The 18364-nt window shown below is 36.6% G+C and overlaps 2 protein-coding genes across 9 annotated transcripts in view; one reads left to right on the top strand and one right to left on the bottom strand.

Moving 5' to 3' along the window:
* Nucleotides 1-18364, top strand: part of ART3 (ADP-ribosyltransferase 3 (inactive)) — a 139582-nt gene that overhangs the window by 46217 nt on the left and 75001 nt on the right. The window lies entirely within an intron of this gene.
* Nucleotides 5526-7531, bottom strand: CXCL11 (C-X-C motif chemokine ligand 11). Its single transcript, XM_027058558.2, has 4 exons — nt 7378-7531; nt 6674-6800; nt 6486-6558; nt 5526-6254 (listed from the first exon to the last, which is right to left on the bottom strand). The coding sequence occupies exons 1-4, from the start codon at nt 7436-7438 to the stop codon at nt 6213-6215; spliced, it is 303 nt and encodes a 100-aa protein (XP_026914359.1). The 5' UTR covers nt 7439-7531; the 3' UTR covers nt 5526-6212.

Here is an 18364-nt window from a genome sequence, read left to right as displayed (position 1 = left end):
CAACTGCATCCCTAGCCATTTAGAATATCACCTGGCATATGGAAGGTATTCAGTAAACACTGGATAAGAAGATGGATAGATGGATGAATATAAACAGACTTTAAGAAACAACATAAATAAGAATTGTATGTCTTGAAAAAGAATTTCCATTGACTCACATTTCTACATTAGGACATGGGTATTATTGATTTTTCTAGATTGAAGAACGAAGTTTAAGACTGTAATTTCCCCAGAAGTTAGTATGGATTCAAGTAGGTAGAATCAATACAAATATTCTCAGCTAGCTATAGTCCAGAGTCTTCATTCCAAGGACTATGGGGTAAATATACAAAGGGTGATACTCCTAAAAAGCTTCTTAAGTAAATGAAGGAATGCAAACTCTTCCGTGTACATTACATATACGGCCATGGATGGTGTTGGAGGAATAATGAGGAGAGTTGTGCTTGTTCTCATTGTTTGTGTACTTTATGTTAGTAATCAAGCTAATCCCAGGGGATATATCGATCCAGTGTCTATTGTTAATGGTTGAATTCTAATTGCAAAGAGCAAAAATTATGAAACAGTATTAATAAAAGAAACTATGATCAGTACCAATTGAGTGGTTCAGACAATAAATAATATGGAGGTTCATTGAAGAATGTACTCCTTATGATCAGGAGTGTTCACATGAATATTGTATTTATTTAGAAAGATGGCCAGGAAGGGAAAGCAGCATATGCAATTAGAGAAATGTCACAACAAATGGCAGGAAGCCAGCCAACCAGTCAGGCTGGTTGGTAGAATCTCATGGGAATGGTAACACCTTTTCGGGATTCTGTAGGACCTAGTTCTCAGTTTTACAGTCCAGAAACTCCCATTTTTTTTTCTAATCATCCAGAGTAAAGAATTAATTTTGTTGAATAATTAGTTCAGTTGACCAAATCTACAGGAGACCATTTATTTATTTATTTATTTATTTATTTATTTATTTATTTATTTATTTATTTATAATTAGGATCTCCCAGTGACTGGGAATATTCAGTCTGGTATCCATGTCACTCTTTTCCAGTATCACGGTATATAGAAAGTTGAATTAGCAATCAGAGTGTTGTCTGGTGAGCATAGAATCAAAACAAAGGATCCTTCTATTCTTGTTTTGAATGGGGATTTGCCTCAGGGGAGAGAAACTTTGTGTTATCAATATGAAGAAAAATTAGGGGAAAAAAAAATCAACCTTTTAGGGACAATAGCAAGCCAACTCTTCTTGTTACATCCACAGCCAAGACTACATGAATCATTTGAATAAAAATCTAAATTACAATTTTCCTTAAATTCATATTCCAGTTTTTTCAAAGCTTTGGATATGTTCTCTTTCTTTGTATTCATTGATCTGAGTCCAGTTTTTAAAGAAAACAAGAGTTAAGGAAATATTCTGTCTTTAGTTTCAGTTTCAGATGCTGCTGATTGATCTTTAATCCTCTAATTATGGCATCAGGCCAAAAGAAACAGAGCACTCTGACCTATTTGTTGTAGACCAAGAAAAAAAATGCTTTCCGAGAAACCAGTGTGCTTAGAAGAAATTTCCTAAAAAGTGAGCAGGAGTTCAGTGATTTCTGTAGACTTGGGAATTCCCTCACTTGATGTATAATATTCCTTGGACAGTGTGGGAGAGGAGGGCATAGCTTTCCCTTTCATAGTTTTGATTGAACTCCCATAAGATTCTCTTAGCTGATGTTTGGTAATACTGGTTACACACTTTTAAATTATTTATATGTTTCATCATTCATAGCCAGCATGAGCAAAGTGCAAAGTGGGTGGGTAGATCCTTAAAATCATCATGATTGGGAAGGCTGAGAATAACTTCTGTTTAGATGCATTTTAGACCATATGGTGTTTTGCTTTCTTCACACTTGATGGGATGATGAGATGGGCTAGACATTTAGATATATAATATATAAATCTGCCTCTCACTTGCTCTGTTATCTTAGACAAATGTTACATCTGTATGCATTACAATTTTCTTATTCTCAGGTACTCCTTGTAACACCTAACCCATCCACTTTTCAGGCTGTTCTAAAGATGACAGCAGATTAGAAGGGTATTTTAACAAATCTAAATGAGTTTTTCACCAGCCAGCGTTTCACAAATGTAGCCGCTCTCTGACCAGTTTTCAGCTTTTCTCCCATGTGCAACAAATAGTATTTCCTTTCTGGATGATGAAGTTATTTGTGTTGTCAGATGTTTCTGTTAGTCTGCAGCTAAAGGTGTGACTCTCCTGTTAGAACTGGGGGTTGGAATCATGCAGCAGATACACTTAGGAAAGGGCTTATTTAGCTAACTTGTCTTACCTATTATAAAGAATACTGGGAATTTACAAAACAAGACAGATGCCCATTTTCCACTTCTTTTTTATTGTGCTGTAGGTCCTAGCCTGAAAAATTAAACAAAAAAGAGGAATTCATAAGAATTGGGGGGGGGGGGAAGGAAGAAATAAAATTTTGCAGAGAAGATTGTCTGCATAGAATACTCAAATAGAAATTTATTAAGTGTTGGAAGTAATACCAAAGTGGATAGGTAGAAGGTCAGTGCATTATGCTTCCTTTTTCTTTCTTTAAGTTTATTCGTTTTGAGAAAGAGAACCAGTTGGGAGGGGCAGAGATAGAGGGGGACAGAAGATCTAAAGTGGGCTCAGAACCCGATGTGGGGCTTGAACTCACAAACTGTGAGATCATGACCCGAGAGATCATGACCCGAGCTGAAGTTGGACACTTAACCGACTAAGCCACCCAGGCACCCCTAGATCCAAGTCTTAAAACTATCCAGGGAATTGATACAGAGGTCTCATTTCAGTATGGAAATTTATATAAGTTTATGATCTATACTTAAATCTATATGCTGTATATCTATATTATATATTATGTCTTTATACTGTGTATATATTATATATCATAGTGTAAATATGTGATATGGATTATAGAGACTTATATACAAATATCTTGGATAACAGCTGACTTCTCATTATTGCTTGTGGGCACCAGTAAAAAAGCCAGTCATTTAGAGGGCTTGTTTGGTGTCAGGCACCCTGCTCTGCTATTTACTTTTCTGTCCATTCTCTGATCTTCTTTATGGTTGGCTCTTCGATATCAATGGGAAAGATACACAAATGATACATTAAAATCTTTGTTTTTAAATTAACAAATACCTGATGATGATAATTCTGTAACAAATATTTTCATTTTTCAAATGTATAGGTGTCTATATAAAGTGCTGTATCAGCTGAGATTTTTAGTTACATGCAGAGAAACCAACACTGTTTAGCTTCAGGAGAAAACAAATTTAATTGTTAATTGAAGAATCTACAGAAAGACTGAAGAATCAGGCTTGGAAAATAGACAAAAATCTAAAGGGAACTAGGTTGCAGGAGGGACTATCCATAGTCATGCTACAGGAATATGTCTTAGGAAGCCATTATTCTGATTTACACTACTACTACTGTCACTTTAAATACTTTTCTATTGATAGTATCTTTGTGGTGGTAGCTGGAGTTCAGAGTCTGGGATCAGAGTGGTCTGGCTAAGACCTTGCTTTGGTTACTGGAAGGATCTTCGTTTGGTTTTCTCTTGGGCCTCCAACCCAGACTCCAGGGGTTTGAACCTAGGAAGACCCCTTTAAAAAAAGGAGACAGTTGTTTTTCACAACTACCCATTATAATATAGTTGTTAACAATTCTGTGTGATGCCAGGTGACTGTATATTTCTTGAAATACAAGTTAAAAATTTTAAAGGCATTTTAATTTTTGGAAAACATAAGATTGTTTCTGTTTTAAGAAGGGTTGTGGGATTTTGGTAGAAAAAAACTGATTTGGATTCTTTTCAAAGTAAAACTGTGTAGGTATCCCAAAATTTTATGGTGTAAGCATGACTAAAAAAGTAGGTTAGGTGTTTTTCTAAGAAAAAGAATCCCAGATTACAGATCTTTTATCTCTTTTGTTAGGTTTATTCCTAGATATCTTATGTATTTTGGCACAATTGTAAATGGGATTGATTCCTTGTTTTCTTTTTCTGCTGCTTCATTATTGGTGTATAGAAATGCAACGACAGTATGGAGGTTCCTCAAAAAACTAAAAATAGAACTACCCTACAACCCAGCAATTGCACTACTAGGTATTTATCCAAGGGATACAGGTGTGCTGTTTCGAAGGGACACATGCATCCTCATGTTTATAACAGCACTATCAACAATAGCCAAAGTATGGAAAGAGCCCAAATGTCCATCGATGGATGATGAATGGATAAAGAAGATGTGGTGTATATACATATATATATACAATGGGAGTATTACTTGGCAGTCAAAAAGAATGAAATCTTGCCATTTGCAACTAGGTGGATGGAACTGGAGGGTATTATGCTAAGTGAAATTAGAGAAGGACAAAAATCGTATGACTTCACTCATATGTGGACTTTAAGAGACAAAACAGATGAACATAAGAAGGGAAACAAAAATAATATAAAAACAGGGAGGGGGACAAAACATAAGAGACTCATAAATATGGAAAACAAACAGAGGGTTACTGGAGGGGTTGTGGGAGGGGGGGATGGGCTAAATGGGTAAGGGGCACTAAGGAATCTACTCCTGAAATCATTGTTGCACTATATGCTAACTAATTTGGATGTAAATTTTAAAAAATAAAAAATAAAAAGAATGCAACAGATTTCTGTACATTGATTTTGTATCCTGTGACTTTACTGAATTTGTGTATCAGTTCTAGCAGTTTTTTGGTAGAGTCTTTCGTTTTCTATGTAGGGTATCGTGTCATCTGCAGATAGTGAAAGTTTGACTGCCCTCCTTGCTGATTTGGATGCCTTTTCTGGTTGTTGTCTGATTGCTGTGGCTAGAATTTCTAGTACTGTGTTAAATAACAGTGATGAGAGTGGACATCCCTGCCTTGTTCCTGGCCATAGAGAAAAAGCTCTCATTCTTTCCCCATTGAGGATGATATTATCTGTGAGTCTTTTGTATATGGCCTTTAGTATGTTGAGGTATGTTTCCCCCTAACCCTACTTTGTTGAGGATTTTTATCATGAATGAATATTGTACTTTGTGAAATGCCACATTATGGAAAGAGCCCAAATCCATCGACTGATGAATAAAGAAGAAATGGAATTATTTCTCCAGAGGAATGAAATCTTGCCATTTGCAATGGATGGAGCTAGAGAGTATTATGCTAAGCGACATAAGAGAAAGACCAATACCATATGATTTCACTCTTATGTGGAACTTAAGAAAACAAATGAACCTGGGAGGAAAAAAAAAGGCAAAATGAGAAACAGACTCTTAACTCTAGAAAACAAACTGATGGTTACCAGAGGGGAGGTGGGGGGGGAGGCTAAATAGGTGATGGGGAGTAAGGAGGGCACTTGTGATGAGCACTGGGTGTTGTATGAATCACAGAATTCTACACCTGACACTAATACTACACTGTATGTTAATTAATTGGAATTTAAATTAAAAAAGAAAAGAATCCCAAAAAGTAAAGGTGATTGCCAGACATTTGCATATATTTATTTTTCAACATTTTTTTGGTAGACAAAAGTGTTGTATATTTAAAATGTGTCCAAAATATTGCTACAGTTTACAAGAATAGATAAAATACACAATAGACACACACACAGCTTTATTGCATTAAAACATCTCAATGAAAAGTTGCTGAAAAAAATCAAATTAAGACCAAAGCTACTAATTCAGTTATGAAATATTTGCACTCATACCAGTTTTCCTTAGCTTATGTTTTTCATAGTACATTTCATAAATTATAGCCTTTTATAAAATGGAAATATATATAAGGACTTTTTCCCTAGATATATATGTGCTGTATTATTTTAGGGTAAAAAATGGATTTGTATTAAAACTATTTGGGAAATATTTATTACACACATGTATGCTTTTGACTTATAAGGTCTTCTTGAGTCCAGTAATGTTATGTCTCCATTGTAACTAAAGGTTGTAATATGGCAGATAGATCAAGTACAGAGACATAACTTCTAGAGACAGAAATGTTTTCATTGTCCCAGAATAATTATAACCATCAGAACTCTGAGGTTCATTGACGCAGAAATGCATGAATGTACATTGCAACAGGCAGGAGAAAATCACTTTCCTCTTGTGGAATTCTTACCACTTCAGTTGTCACGGTTAAACTTGTTCTAGGTTTTCAAATTTTCTTTCCCAGGACTTCATACATCTTGATATTTTAAAAAATTCATTCTTTTAATTTTCTGAAATGAGAAAATGAGAGTTTTAAAAACATTGTGCTATTCTTGTTTCCAAGTGATAGAGGTGACATGTAAAATATATGGCAGGAGAGGAAAACTAGTTATAACCAAAGACCTCTTATCAAAATGCTTCACATAAAATCATAGCAGAATCCTATTTGCAGCTGTCTGTTTTTTCAAAAGATCTGTCGTGGGTAAAACCAGTTATAAAATGGAAGTAATCTGGTACCCTACCTTGATTATAATGTTTGCTTGCTTCGATTTGGGATTTAGGCATCTTTGTCCTTTATGTGCTTTCAAGGTGATACTGTTAAGGAAGATCCAAAACAGTCTTAAATTTTGGATGGAAAAACATAAGTAAAACAAAAACACAAAACAAAAAAGCTTCTACCACTGTCATCTTTAGCGAGTTCATTACTTACATCACTTCTATTTTGTTACAGTTGTTACTTGGGTAAATTATGGTGGCTTTCTCAATATCTGCCACTTTCACTGCTTTTACTCCAGGGCCTATGCAAAGACAGCGTCCCCCTTTGAACATGGGGAAACCTAGAACAGATCATAGCATCGGTTACTAATACATCTGATTGCAGCAGATCACTGTAGTTTATAATCCTGGTGAAAAACATAAGCAGGGTTTTCATTAAGGATAAAGATAGCAATTTGTCAAATAGCACTTGACACTGCTGTCACTGGGAAAGGAACTAAAGTCAGGTGTTGATTTTTCTCTTTAAATTTGTGAACAAACCATTCAAGAATAAAGGGAAACATGAAGGTTTATTGGAGGTTAAGCTTATTTGCCTCTTGCTTTTAGGCTCAAGAATTTTTCCAGTAAGCTAATAACATTACCTCATATAAATCTTAACAGACATTTAAGATTATTGCTTCAGGCTCTTGGCAGATATTGTAGCCAAATCAAAAATTCCATGAAGTATATCATTTCTAGTTTCAATAATCATCTCTAGTGCCTTACATACTTCAAACATTTTCTGTCAAAGCAGTAGTAACTTCTAATGTATGAGGTTAAATAAAAATTGACTGAATCTTTTAGGAAAAGATGGAAGAAAAGACATTTGAAGCACTAGAAAAGAAATTTATAGGTTAAGAAATAAAAAGTACCATATACCTTGAACACTTGTAGCACACAATATCACAGCCAAGACTATAACCATGCCCTTCACACTCATGTTTGTCTTTCACTGCTGTTGCTGCTGCTTCAGCATTAATACTCTTCTTGGAGGGAATAGAAATGCTGAACATGAAAGGCAGTTCTTTATCAGCATATGAAGGGCATTTTTATACACGTGCATTCCTCTTAGGGCAACAGGAATTCCCCTCCTTGAGTCATGGTGCTTTTTCCTTCCATGAGTTTCTGTTTTGTTATTTTCTAAATATCACTGTCCTTTCCTATATGTTACAGTGCTGCAAGTAATAGGAATGTGAAAGCACTTTTTAAAGAGTAAAGAGCTATATAAATATAGAATAGGGGCACCCAGATGGGAACTAGCCTTCTCAAAGTAGCATTTCCTAGAAATGTATTTCATTATGGAACTAACAACGAACAATGAATTCTGATTGCCATTCAGGAAGATTGTCTTCCTATTTTCAGTCTATTCATCCTCCTTTCTTCACGTAACTGTATAAAAGAACATTTTTTTTTTTTATCACTTTACTTTTGCTTTTAGGTCCAGATTGTCACCTGTAAGGGTACCTTATTTGACATCAAATGACATTTATTTAACCTTATTTATATTTATGCTGACTGTAATTGCACATTTAAACAAGTGTCCTTGTACTTCTGAATTTATATCCATTTCTTTTTGCACATTTAACAGTTTTTACTTTATATATATTTTAGCACTGTTATTTACTGTATAAAGTTGTGGGACTTGTGGATTAAAAAAAATGACCATCTTATGTATCTTTACCTTTTCCACTTAAGCTTTCTAGAGCTTTTTGTTTTAAATGGGTCATATATGCTGGGGTGCCTGGGTGGCTCAGGCAGTTAAGCGTCCAGCTTTGGCTCAGGTCATGATCTCACGGCTTGTGAGTTCGAGCCCTGTGTTGCGCTCTGTGCTGACAGCTCAGAGCCTGGAGCCTGCTTCCGATTCTGTGTCTTCCCTCTCTACCCCTCCCCTGCTCACTCTGTGTGTGTCTCTCTCTCTCTCAAAAATAAATACTAAAAAAAGAATAAATGGATCATATGCAGATACTTTAAAATGTCATACCTAAAGGACTTTTAATGGGTGAATTTAATTATTTAGTGGATAACTGGTTGTCTGTAAACTTTTAAAAATGCTTTCCTGCTATTTTTTGTTTTCTTTTTTCTAAATTACAGTACAGTTAATAGTGTTCTATTAGTTTCTGGTGTACAATATAGTGATTAAAAAATTACTTAACTTTTACTCAGTGTTCCTCATGATAGATGAATTCTTAAGCTTCTTCACCTATTTCACTCATTCCCCCCACTCACCTCCTCTCTGGTAACTGTCAGCTTGTTCTCTATAGTTAAGGGTCGGTTTTTTGGTTTGTGTCTTTTTTTTCATTGTTTTTCGTAAATTCCATATAAAAGTGAGATCATATGGTATTTGTCTTCTCTGAGTGACTTATTTCACTTAGTATTACACTTTTTAGATCTATCCATGTTGTTGCAAATGGCAAGATTAAGATTTCATTCTTTTTTATGGCTGAGTAATATTTCGTGTGTGTGTGTGTGTGTGTGTGTGTGTGTGTGACCTTTATCCATTCATCTCTGGATGGACACTAGGGCTGTTTCTGTGACTATTATAAATAAGGTTGCATATATCCTTTTGAATTAGTGTTTTTGTATTCTTCGGTTAAATACCCAGTAGTGTGATTATTGGATCGTATGGTAGTTCTATTTAAAAATTTTGAGGAATCTCTTATTTTTTCCATAGGCACGGCAGCGGTTTGCATTCACAGATTGCTTTCTCATTTAAATTTCTTTTCTTTAACATTTTTCTTCGTGACTTGAAAAGAATACATTGTTTTACATTTTGCTAGTAATCTTTAAAATTTTTGTTACCTTTTCTATTTACATCAACTGTAAATAGTAGCTTGTAGTTCCTCCTTTTGTAAGATGAGAATATAGCCTAATTTTGTTACATAATCTGGGATATGTAGATAGTTTAGTGTTTTCAGGTGATTATTTTTTATTATTGAGCTTCTTTTTGAGAATTATCATTTACATTTTATCCTGAAATCACATACTTATTTACATATATTCCACATACAAAATTCTTTTAAAAACTAAAAATTTTTAAATTTAATCTTTATTATTTTCACAGTCTAATTTTTATTGAGATATAATTTAGATCTCCCAAAATTTACCTTTTTAAAGTATACAGTTTAGTGGTTTTTAGTAAGGTGGTATATAATATCTGATAATAAAAACTATTTTGTTTTCATTCCATTAGTCTTGGCTTCAGGAGTAGATTTACTGGATTCATCACTTACATACAACACCCAGTGCTCATCCCAACAAGTGCCCTCCTCAATGCCCATCACCTATTTTCCCCACCCCCAACCCTCCACCCTCATAAACCTTCAGTTCTCTGTATTTAAGAGTCTCTTATGGTTTTCCCTCCCTCTCTGTTTGTATCTTATTTTTCCTTCCCTTCCCCTATGGTTTTCTGTTAAGTTTCTCAAATACCACACATGAGTGAAATCATATGGTATCTTTTTCTGACTTATTTCACTTAGCATTAATACCCTCCATTTCCATCCACATTGTTGCAAATGGCAAGGTTGATACTATACATGGAAAACCAGAAAGACTCCACCAAAAAACTGCTAGAACTGATACATGAATTTGGCAGAGTCGCAGGACATAAAATCAGTGTACAGAAATTGGTTGCATTTCTATACACCAATAATGAAGCAACAGAAAGATATCAAGGAATTGATTCCATTTACAATTGCACCAAGAACCATAATATACCTAGGAATAAACCTAACCAAAGAGGTAAAAGAAAACTGAACACTGAAAACTATAGAAAGGTTATAAAAGAAATTGAAGAAGACACAAAGAAATGGAAAAGCATTCCTTGCTCATGGACTGGAAAAACAAATACTGTTAAAATGTCGATACTACCCAAAGAAATCTACACATTCAGTGCAATCCCAATCAAAATAGCACCAGTATTCTTCTCAGAGTTAGAACAAAGAATCCTAAAATTTTTATGGAACCACAAAAGACCCCAAAAAGCCAAAGTAATGTTGAAAAAGACAGCCAATGCTAGAGGCATCACAATCTCAGAATTTAGCCTGTATTACAAATCTGTAATCATCAATACAGTATGGTATTGGCACGAAAACAGACACATAGACCAATGGAATAGAATAAGAGAACCCAGAAATTCCTTGAGGCTTCTAATGTGTCACCTGTTATTTACTGCCTTTGCTTCCAGCTCATGTCTAACTGACTGCCTACTCTGCCAGTCCTTTCTTCTCTTTCTGTCATGGTTTCCTGGCTTTCTTCAGTGTTACATTTGCATTTCTTTTTATTTATTCTTTGCATGTCTATTACTGGATTTTGATTTATTGTTACCATTATGGTTGTATGTAATCTTTTGTGCATATAGCTATCTATATTATGTTGATGATCTTTTAAGTTTGAAACCAGTTTTTAGTCCCTTTATCCCCATGTTTTAGGTATATGGTGTCATATTTTACATCTTTTAATTTTGTGAGTTCCTTGACTGATTTTTTTAATAGAAATATTCATTTTTGCTGCTTTTGTGTTTCTTATTTTCATACTGTCATTTTGGTCTTTCCACTCAGAGTCCTCTTTAATATTTCTTTCAGGTCTAGTTTAGTAGTCCATGAACTCCTTTCATTTTTGTTTTTCTGGAAAACTCTTTCTCTCTCCTTCTATTGTGAATGATAGCCTGGCTAGATAGTGTATTTTTGGCTGTAGATTTTTTCCCATTCAGCACTCCTGTTAGGCTTGCCAGCTTTATGCTGAAAAATCACTGATAGAGTTAGGAGATTTCCCTTGTATGTAATTGTTTTCTTTGGTCTTGATGCTTAATTTTTCAACATTCTGCCATTTTAATTACAATATGTCTTGGTATGGATCTGCTTTTGTTGATTTTGTTGTGGGTTCTTGGTGCCTCCTGGCTCTGGATATTAGTTTCCTTCTCCCAGATTAGTGAAGCTAGTAATTTCTTAAAATAAAATTTTCTGCCCCTTTTACTCTTCTTTTGGAAGAATGTTATTTTATTTACATGTTATACATTTGATGGAATCACTGAGTTGCCTAAGTCTGTTCCACTTTGTAGATGTCTTTCTCCTCTTTTGTTCAGCTTGATTACTTTCCATTACTCTGTTTTCTAGGTCACTAATTCATTCCTGCGCTTCTTCCAGCCTGCTGTTCATTCCATCAAATGTGTTTCTCATTTCATTTAGTAAACCCTTTGTCTCTGTGTTATTCTCAGTAGCCATCATCACCATACTGACCTTCCCATGCTTGAGAGAGCCACTGCTAGCCATTTATCTTTCTTTTCCTTCTCAGAATGCCAGAAATAATGGAATCAGAATCTTGGCACACCTTGTATGAAAGATTACTGAACTCAACCAAAGTTCTGGTTTTAAAGGAAAGACATCTGAAAGATAAACACAAAGAGAAAAAATAAGCTTTAAGTTTCCAGTGATTGAAGATTTGAAAAATAGTTACAGTTCAGTTTACTTTGCTTCTTAACTATGCTTGTTCATCATCAGATACAGGCTATCTATTGTATCTTGTTCCTGGAGTTGAATGGTGGTTTTCCATTGTCTTAATTAAATTTATTGCAAAGGAGAGGGTTTCCAGGAATAGCTAAGCTACAGGTGATTTATTGAACTACAGCTTTTTCATTTTCTTGAAATTAGTCAATTAAGATTTTGATCTACCATTCCTTGTCGGAAAGGAAGGCTAATGTTTACCTTCTTGGAATGAGAGTTATCAAATAACAATCATTATTTGCCTTTTAAAATCTGGCAAAGCATAGCATATAAATATTGTTTGTGTTTTTTAGGGCCAAATTTACTTGCCTTGGCATGTTACTTTTTGCCAGGTTTACTGCCAAGTTATTTTAGTAGGTTATAATTAACAAGTGTCAAAGAAACTACTTGATTTGTTTTTTCAATAATTCAGAAGGAAAAAAAGAATAGGGGTTTACAATGAATTACTTCCCTTTAAAATTAAGGTAAAATTTAAAAACCTCAAATGTTAAAATTTAGAACCCAGAAGAAGAGACAATCAAGTTCTATTATATCATTAAATAGATTAACCCTCTTTCCCATATCTTCTCTACTCCTCACAGAATGCTGCCAGTAGCATGTATTGGGCCAGGAGCAGTAGGTTGTACAGAGCAACTTCAATATCACCATAAACTTCAGAGAAATTATTTTTCTCACAACAAAGGCAGCTTTGTGCGTGGCCTTCAACTGGCCGCCTGGAAAATGACTGCAGTCTACAACTGCCAGGTCAATGTGGATGTTCATGTTAATTTTCCAAGTTGGGAAACAACATGCCCTATTGTTAAGGGATAGAAACATGTGAGAGATTAGCAATGAACAACTACAAACAACTAACTGAAAAGTTTCATTCAGTAAGGGAAAATTGTGCAGTAGCTTTACTTATCATTAGTTTATTTCCATTGCTCTTTAGAAAAGTTGGAAAAGAGAAGAAAATAGATCTGGCTGGTATTATTTCAGGGCTGGTTGGAAAAAGAGTATTGCGCAAAAGGATTGTTCCTGGAGAGATGAGCCCCGCATGTGCATGTTAGAGGAGCTATGTGTGTAAGGTATGAAGCTGCATTGGATTTATTTGTACTGCATATATTTTTTAGTAAGATAAGTAAAATAGCCATTTATAAGGAGCATTTTGGTACATGTGGCTTGCCAGTTGCAGCTAAAGGTTAGTCAGTGTAATGTTTTAAATAGATATAGACAAGACTATAAAAACAGAAGGACTGGAAGGATATTTTTGTTACAAATATTTCTTAGATTATCTTGATACTTAGAATAAATGACTTTCTTTTGGAAAGGAAACAATTGTTTAAGAAAACAATTCTTAAATATTTAGATGGGCTGTGTATTATTTTTATTTTGTATATTATGCTGAATGCCATTTTCCTTTTTTATAAAAAGCCAACAAAACTTTATTCTCATTTCTAAGATTTTCCTAACTTCTTGAAAGGTTCCATCTTAGAAACATATCTATCCTACCTTACTTTCTATGTTTCCTAACTGCCCTATTCTTATTTTTAATGTGGGGGTAGGTGAGCACTCAGAGGTGTGGTTAGGGAAGCATGGCTCACTCATCAGCTCTAGTTCTGCCTTTCACCTTGCATCTGTAGCAGTTATGGGCTGAATAATGGTAACAGGATTGGCGATAGAGACCAAAACTGCCGTCATTTGTTGGATGCCTGCCATATGCTATGTATTGTACATAGTGTCTCACTAGTGCTCACAATAATCCTGCAAGAAAGGGTACTACCGCCTGCTTTTTAAAGAAGAAAATGAGGCTTCAAGAGATTATGTAACCCTCCTTCAAAAAATTTAACACATTTAGTAACACTTTAGTACTAAAGTTGCAGAGTTGAGACAACAGCAGTGATAAAGCACACTTGCGTTCCCTTCTTCTGTGATGGAAGAGGGGAGTGAAAGGCAATCTCAAAGGTCTGACTTTGTAACTCCTAGATACAGGCCACCTTCGAAAATAGAAAACTCCAAAGAAGATTGAAGTAGAAAACTAAGTATGGAACAGTTTTGAATAAATGGAATCTGAGAGTCCTGGTGAGAAAGCAGCTAAGAAAGCTTGAGAATGTCTAGAGCTCCATTTAATTTACACTGTGAGACTTCTTAAAATTTCCCCTTTGTTAATGTTTATCCTCTATTTCTCCATCATGGGTAGCAGTAGTGACCCTTAGAAAACTTCAGTACAACTGATACTCCAAGTATAGAGAAAAAGGAAAGAAGCCTATGTTCTTTTAACAATTAGCTGAGATGGACAGAAACTCTGGTCTTAGGTAGTAAGTAGCTAATGTCAGTGCAGTAGGCCATTCTTCGCCATTTGAACCCTATTTCCGAACCCTCAATTTTGGCAATATGATCAAGGCTCTGAACATATTGACAAAATTGAGGGTTCGGAAATAGGGTTCAAATGGTGAGGAATCCAAGAGTTATGGAAAAGAGGCAGTTTTAGAGTAAGTGGAGAGCAGTCCTGGGAATTGCTAACAACAAGTATTATTACTTAATAGCAGCTGAATAATGAAATGTTGAATGTATTTAGATAGACCAGGAAAGAGACAGAGTTCCTGTTGCCCATCAGGTTGGGGACAGAGTGAATAAGAAAGAAATGTATTCCTGACATTTTAAGTTGAGACCTGTAGTATATTTCTCCCTAGAAAAATAATACATATTAGATTAGTTGGATTTCTAGGCTAGTCTGCTAAAGTAGAGTTACTTCATAAGCCTGCTAAAATAGAATTACCTCTTGACTTGAAATATAGACCCTGTTGTGGGGGAAAAAAATCATCTCGATCGAAAATAATGAGTCTTCAGGGTGCTTGGATGGCTCAGTTGGTTGAGCACCTGACTCTTGATTTTGGTCAGGTCATGCTCTCATGGTCGTGGGATTGAGCTCCTCACCGGGCTCTGTGCTGACAGCCTGGAGCTTGCTTGCGATTCTCTCTTTCCCTGTCTCTGTCCCTCCCCTGCTCATGTGCACACGCTCTCTGAATAAACATAAAAAAGAATAATGGGTCTTCAAATGAATTTTTGAATTAAGTTCCACTGATAAGTGGAGAACTACTTGTAAATTAGAATTAAAGAAAATGTAGTCAAACTTTGGGAAGTTTTCATGGCTTACAGATATTCATTAACATGATAGTTTACTCTTAATTTTTATCAAATCAAAAATAATAGTGACACTTTTGAGTAATACTGGTCAGTTATTTTATAGCATGTTTCACAATTTTGGCTTATTTTTATGTCAATGAGGTTATGCATTTTTTTGGCAAGAAAACTGGAAAATGTGGTTGTGTGTTTCTCAGTGTATCATACAAAGGAATTCATAATGTTAATATGTGTTATTACTATTAATACTCATTTTAATCATTTTGTTAAGTTTGTGTTTGCCAGGAAGAACTGCCACAGACTGGGGCAGATTAAGAAGAAATAATGAAATACTTGGATTTTAGGTCTTGGATAGGATCCTAGCAGAAAGGACATGGGTGGAAAAATCGGTGAAATTATTTCTTCAGTAATGTGTGTAGTTTAGTCACCAATGTTCATTTTCTTTTCCTGATAATTGTACTGAGGTGACATAAGATGTTAACAGTGGGAGAAGAAGAGTGAGGGAGATAAGGATACACTGTACTATTTTTGCAACTTTGTAAAAGTCTAAAATTAACTCAGAAGTTAAAAATAGTACCTAATACTATACATAGTGCCTACTATGTACCAGACTATGCATCTGTTTACTCTTTGATTCCTCTCAACAACCTTGGGAGGGGAGCTATTATTATGCCCAGTTGGCAGATGAGCAAACTGGATACAGAGAGGGGCACCTGGGTGGCTCACTTAGCTGTCTGACTTCTGCTCAGGTCATGATTTCACAGTTTGTGGGTTCAAGTCCTGCATCGGGCTCTGCGCTGACAGCTCAGAGCCTGGAACCTGCTTCAGTTTCTGTGTCTCTGTCTCTCTCTGCCCGTCTCCTGCTCACACTGTGTGTCTCTATCAAAAATAAACATAAAAAAAAAAAAACTCGACACAGAGAAGTAAAAAAGCCCAGTGTTATGTGGTTATTAAGATGTTACATAGTGATTCAAGAGGAAGGGAAGATGGCAGCATAGGAGGACGCTGGGCTCACCGCAGTCCTGCTGATCACTTAGATTCCACCCACACCTGCCTAAATAACCCAGAAAACTGCCAGAAGACTAGCAGAATGCAGTCTCCGGAGCCAAGCGCAGACGAGAGGCCCACGGAAGAGGGTAGGAAGGGCGGAGAGGCAGTGCGCGCTGCACGGATGGCGGGAGGGAGCCGGGGTGGAGGGGCAGCCGGCCAGCAAAGCAGAGCCCCCGAGTCTGACTTGCAAAGGCAGAGGGGCTGGACGGAGTGTGTTCTGACAGCAAGTGGGACTTAACATCTGGAAGGTTATAAGTTAACAGCGCTGCTCAGAGAGTGGGAGGGCTGGAGGACAACGGGAGGGAGAGTTGTTGAGCCCCGGACAGATGACAGAACTCAGCTTGGTGGGGAACAAAGGCGCTTGCCAGCGCCATCTTCCTTGCCCATCCCTCAGCGAAAATCCCAAAGGGAACCAGTTCCTGCCAGGGAACTTGCTTGCACCGAGCAAACACCCAACATTGTGCTTCTGCAGATCCATCCCTCCAGCGACAGGTCTGACTCCCTCCTGGTGCCACAGGGCCCCTCCCGAAGTGGATCTAAAAGGAAAAGCAAGCTGAGCCTGCCCCTCCCGCCCCTGTGCACCTTGCCAATCCACCCCAGCTAATACGCCAGATCCCCAGCACCACAAGCCTGGCAGTGTGCAAGTAGCCCAGACGGGCCACGCCACCCCACAGTGAATCCCACCCCTAGGAGAGGGGAAGAGAAGGTACACACCAGTCTGAGTGTGGTCCCAGCGGTGGGCTGGGGGCAGACATCAGGTCTGACTGCGGCCCCGCCCACCAGCACAGGATACTCCAGACAGCACAGAGGAAGAGCCCTGCAGTTCCGCACCACTCCAGGGACTATCCAAAATGATGAAACAGAAGAATTCCCCTCAAAAGAATCTCCAAGAAATAGCGACAGCTAACAAACTGATCAAAAACGATTTAAACAATATAACAGAAAGTGAATTTAGGATAATAGTCATAAAATTAATCTCTGGGCTTGAAGACAGTATAAATGACAGCAGAGAATCTATTGCTACAGATATCGAGGGACTAAGCAACAGCCAGGAGGAGCTAAAAAATGCTATTAATGAGCTGCAAAATAAAATGGAGATGACCACAGCTTGGATTGAAGAGGCAGAGGAGAGAATAGGTGAACTAGAAGATAAAATTATGGAAAAAGAAGAAGCTGAGAAAAAGATAAAAAAAATCCAGGAGTGTGAGGGGAAAATTAGAGAACTAAGTGATGCACTAAAGAGAAATAATCTATGCATAATTGGTATTCCAGAGGAGGAAGAGAGAGGGAAAGGTGCTGAAGGTGTACTTGAAGAAATAATAGCTGAGAACTTCCCTGATCTGGGGAAGGAAAAAGGCATTGAAATCCAAGAGGCACAGAGAATTTCCTTCAGACATAACTTGAATCGATCTTCTGCACGACATTTCATAGTGACACTGGCAAAATACAAGGATAAAGAGAAAATTCTGAAAGCAGCTAGGGATAAACGTGCTCTAACATATAAAGGGAGACCAATAAGACTCGTGACTGATCTCTCTACTGAAACTTGGCAGGCCAGAAAGGAATGGCAGGAAATCATCAATGTGATGAACAGAAAAAATATGCAGCCGAGAATCCTCTATCCAGCAAATCTGTCATTTAGAATAGAAGGAGAGATAAAGGTCTTCCCAAACAAACAAAAACTGAAGGAATTCATCATCACTAAACCAGCCCTACAAGAGATCCTAAGGGGGATCCTATGAGACAAAGTACCAGAGACATCACTACGAGCACGAAACCTACAGACATCACTCTAAACCCATATCTTTCTATAATAACACTGAACGTAAATGGACTAAATGCGCCAACCAAAAGACATAGGGTATCAGAATGGATAAAAAAACAAGACCCATCTATTTGCTGTCTACAAGAGACTCATTTTAGACCTGAGGACACCTTCAGATTGAAAGTTGAGGGGATGGAGAACTATTTATCATGCTACTGGAAGTCAAAAGAAAGCTGGAGTAGCCATACTTACATCAGATAAACTAGACTTTAAATTGAAGTCTGTAACAAGAGATGAAGAAGGGCATTATATAATAATTACAGGGTTTATCCATCAGGAAGAGCTAACAATTATAAATGTTTATGCACCGAATATGAGAGCCCCCAAATATATAAAACAATTACAAACATAAGCAACCTTATGTTGAGATTGA

The sequence above is a fragment of the Acinonyx jubatus genome, chromosome B1 (assembly GCF_027475565.1).
Source record: "Acinonyx jubatus isolate Ajub_Pintada_27869175 chromosome B1, VMU_Ajub_asm_v1.0, whole genome shotgun sequence".
Taxonomy (NCBI): domain Eukaryota; kingdom Metazoa; phylum Chordata; class Mammalia; order Carnivora; family Felidae; genus Acinonyx; species Acinonyx jubatus.
Note: the sequence above shows the minus strand (reverse complement) of the source record. Positions and strands in the feature narration are given on the sequence as shown.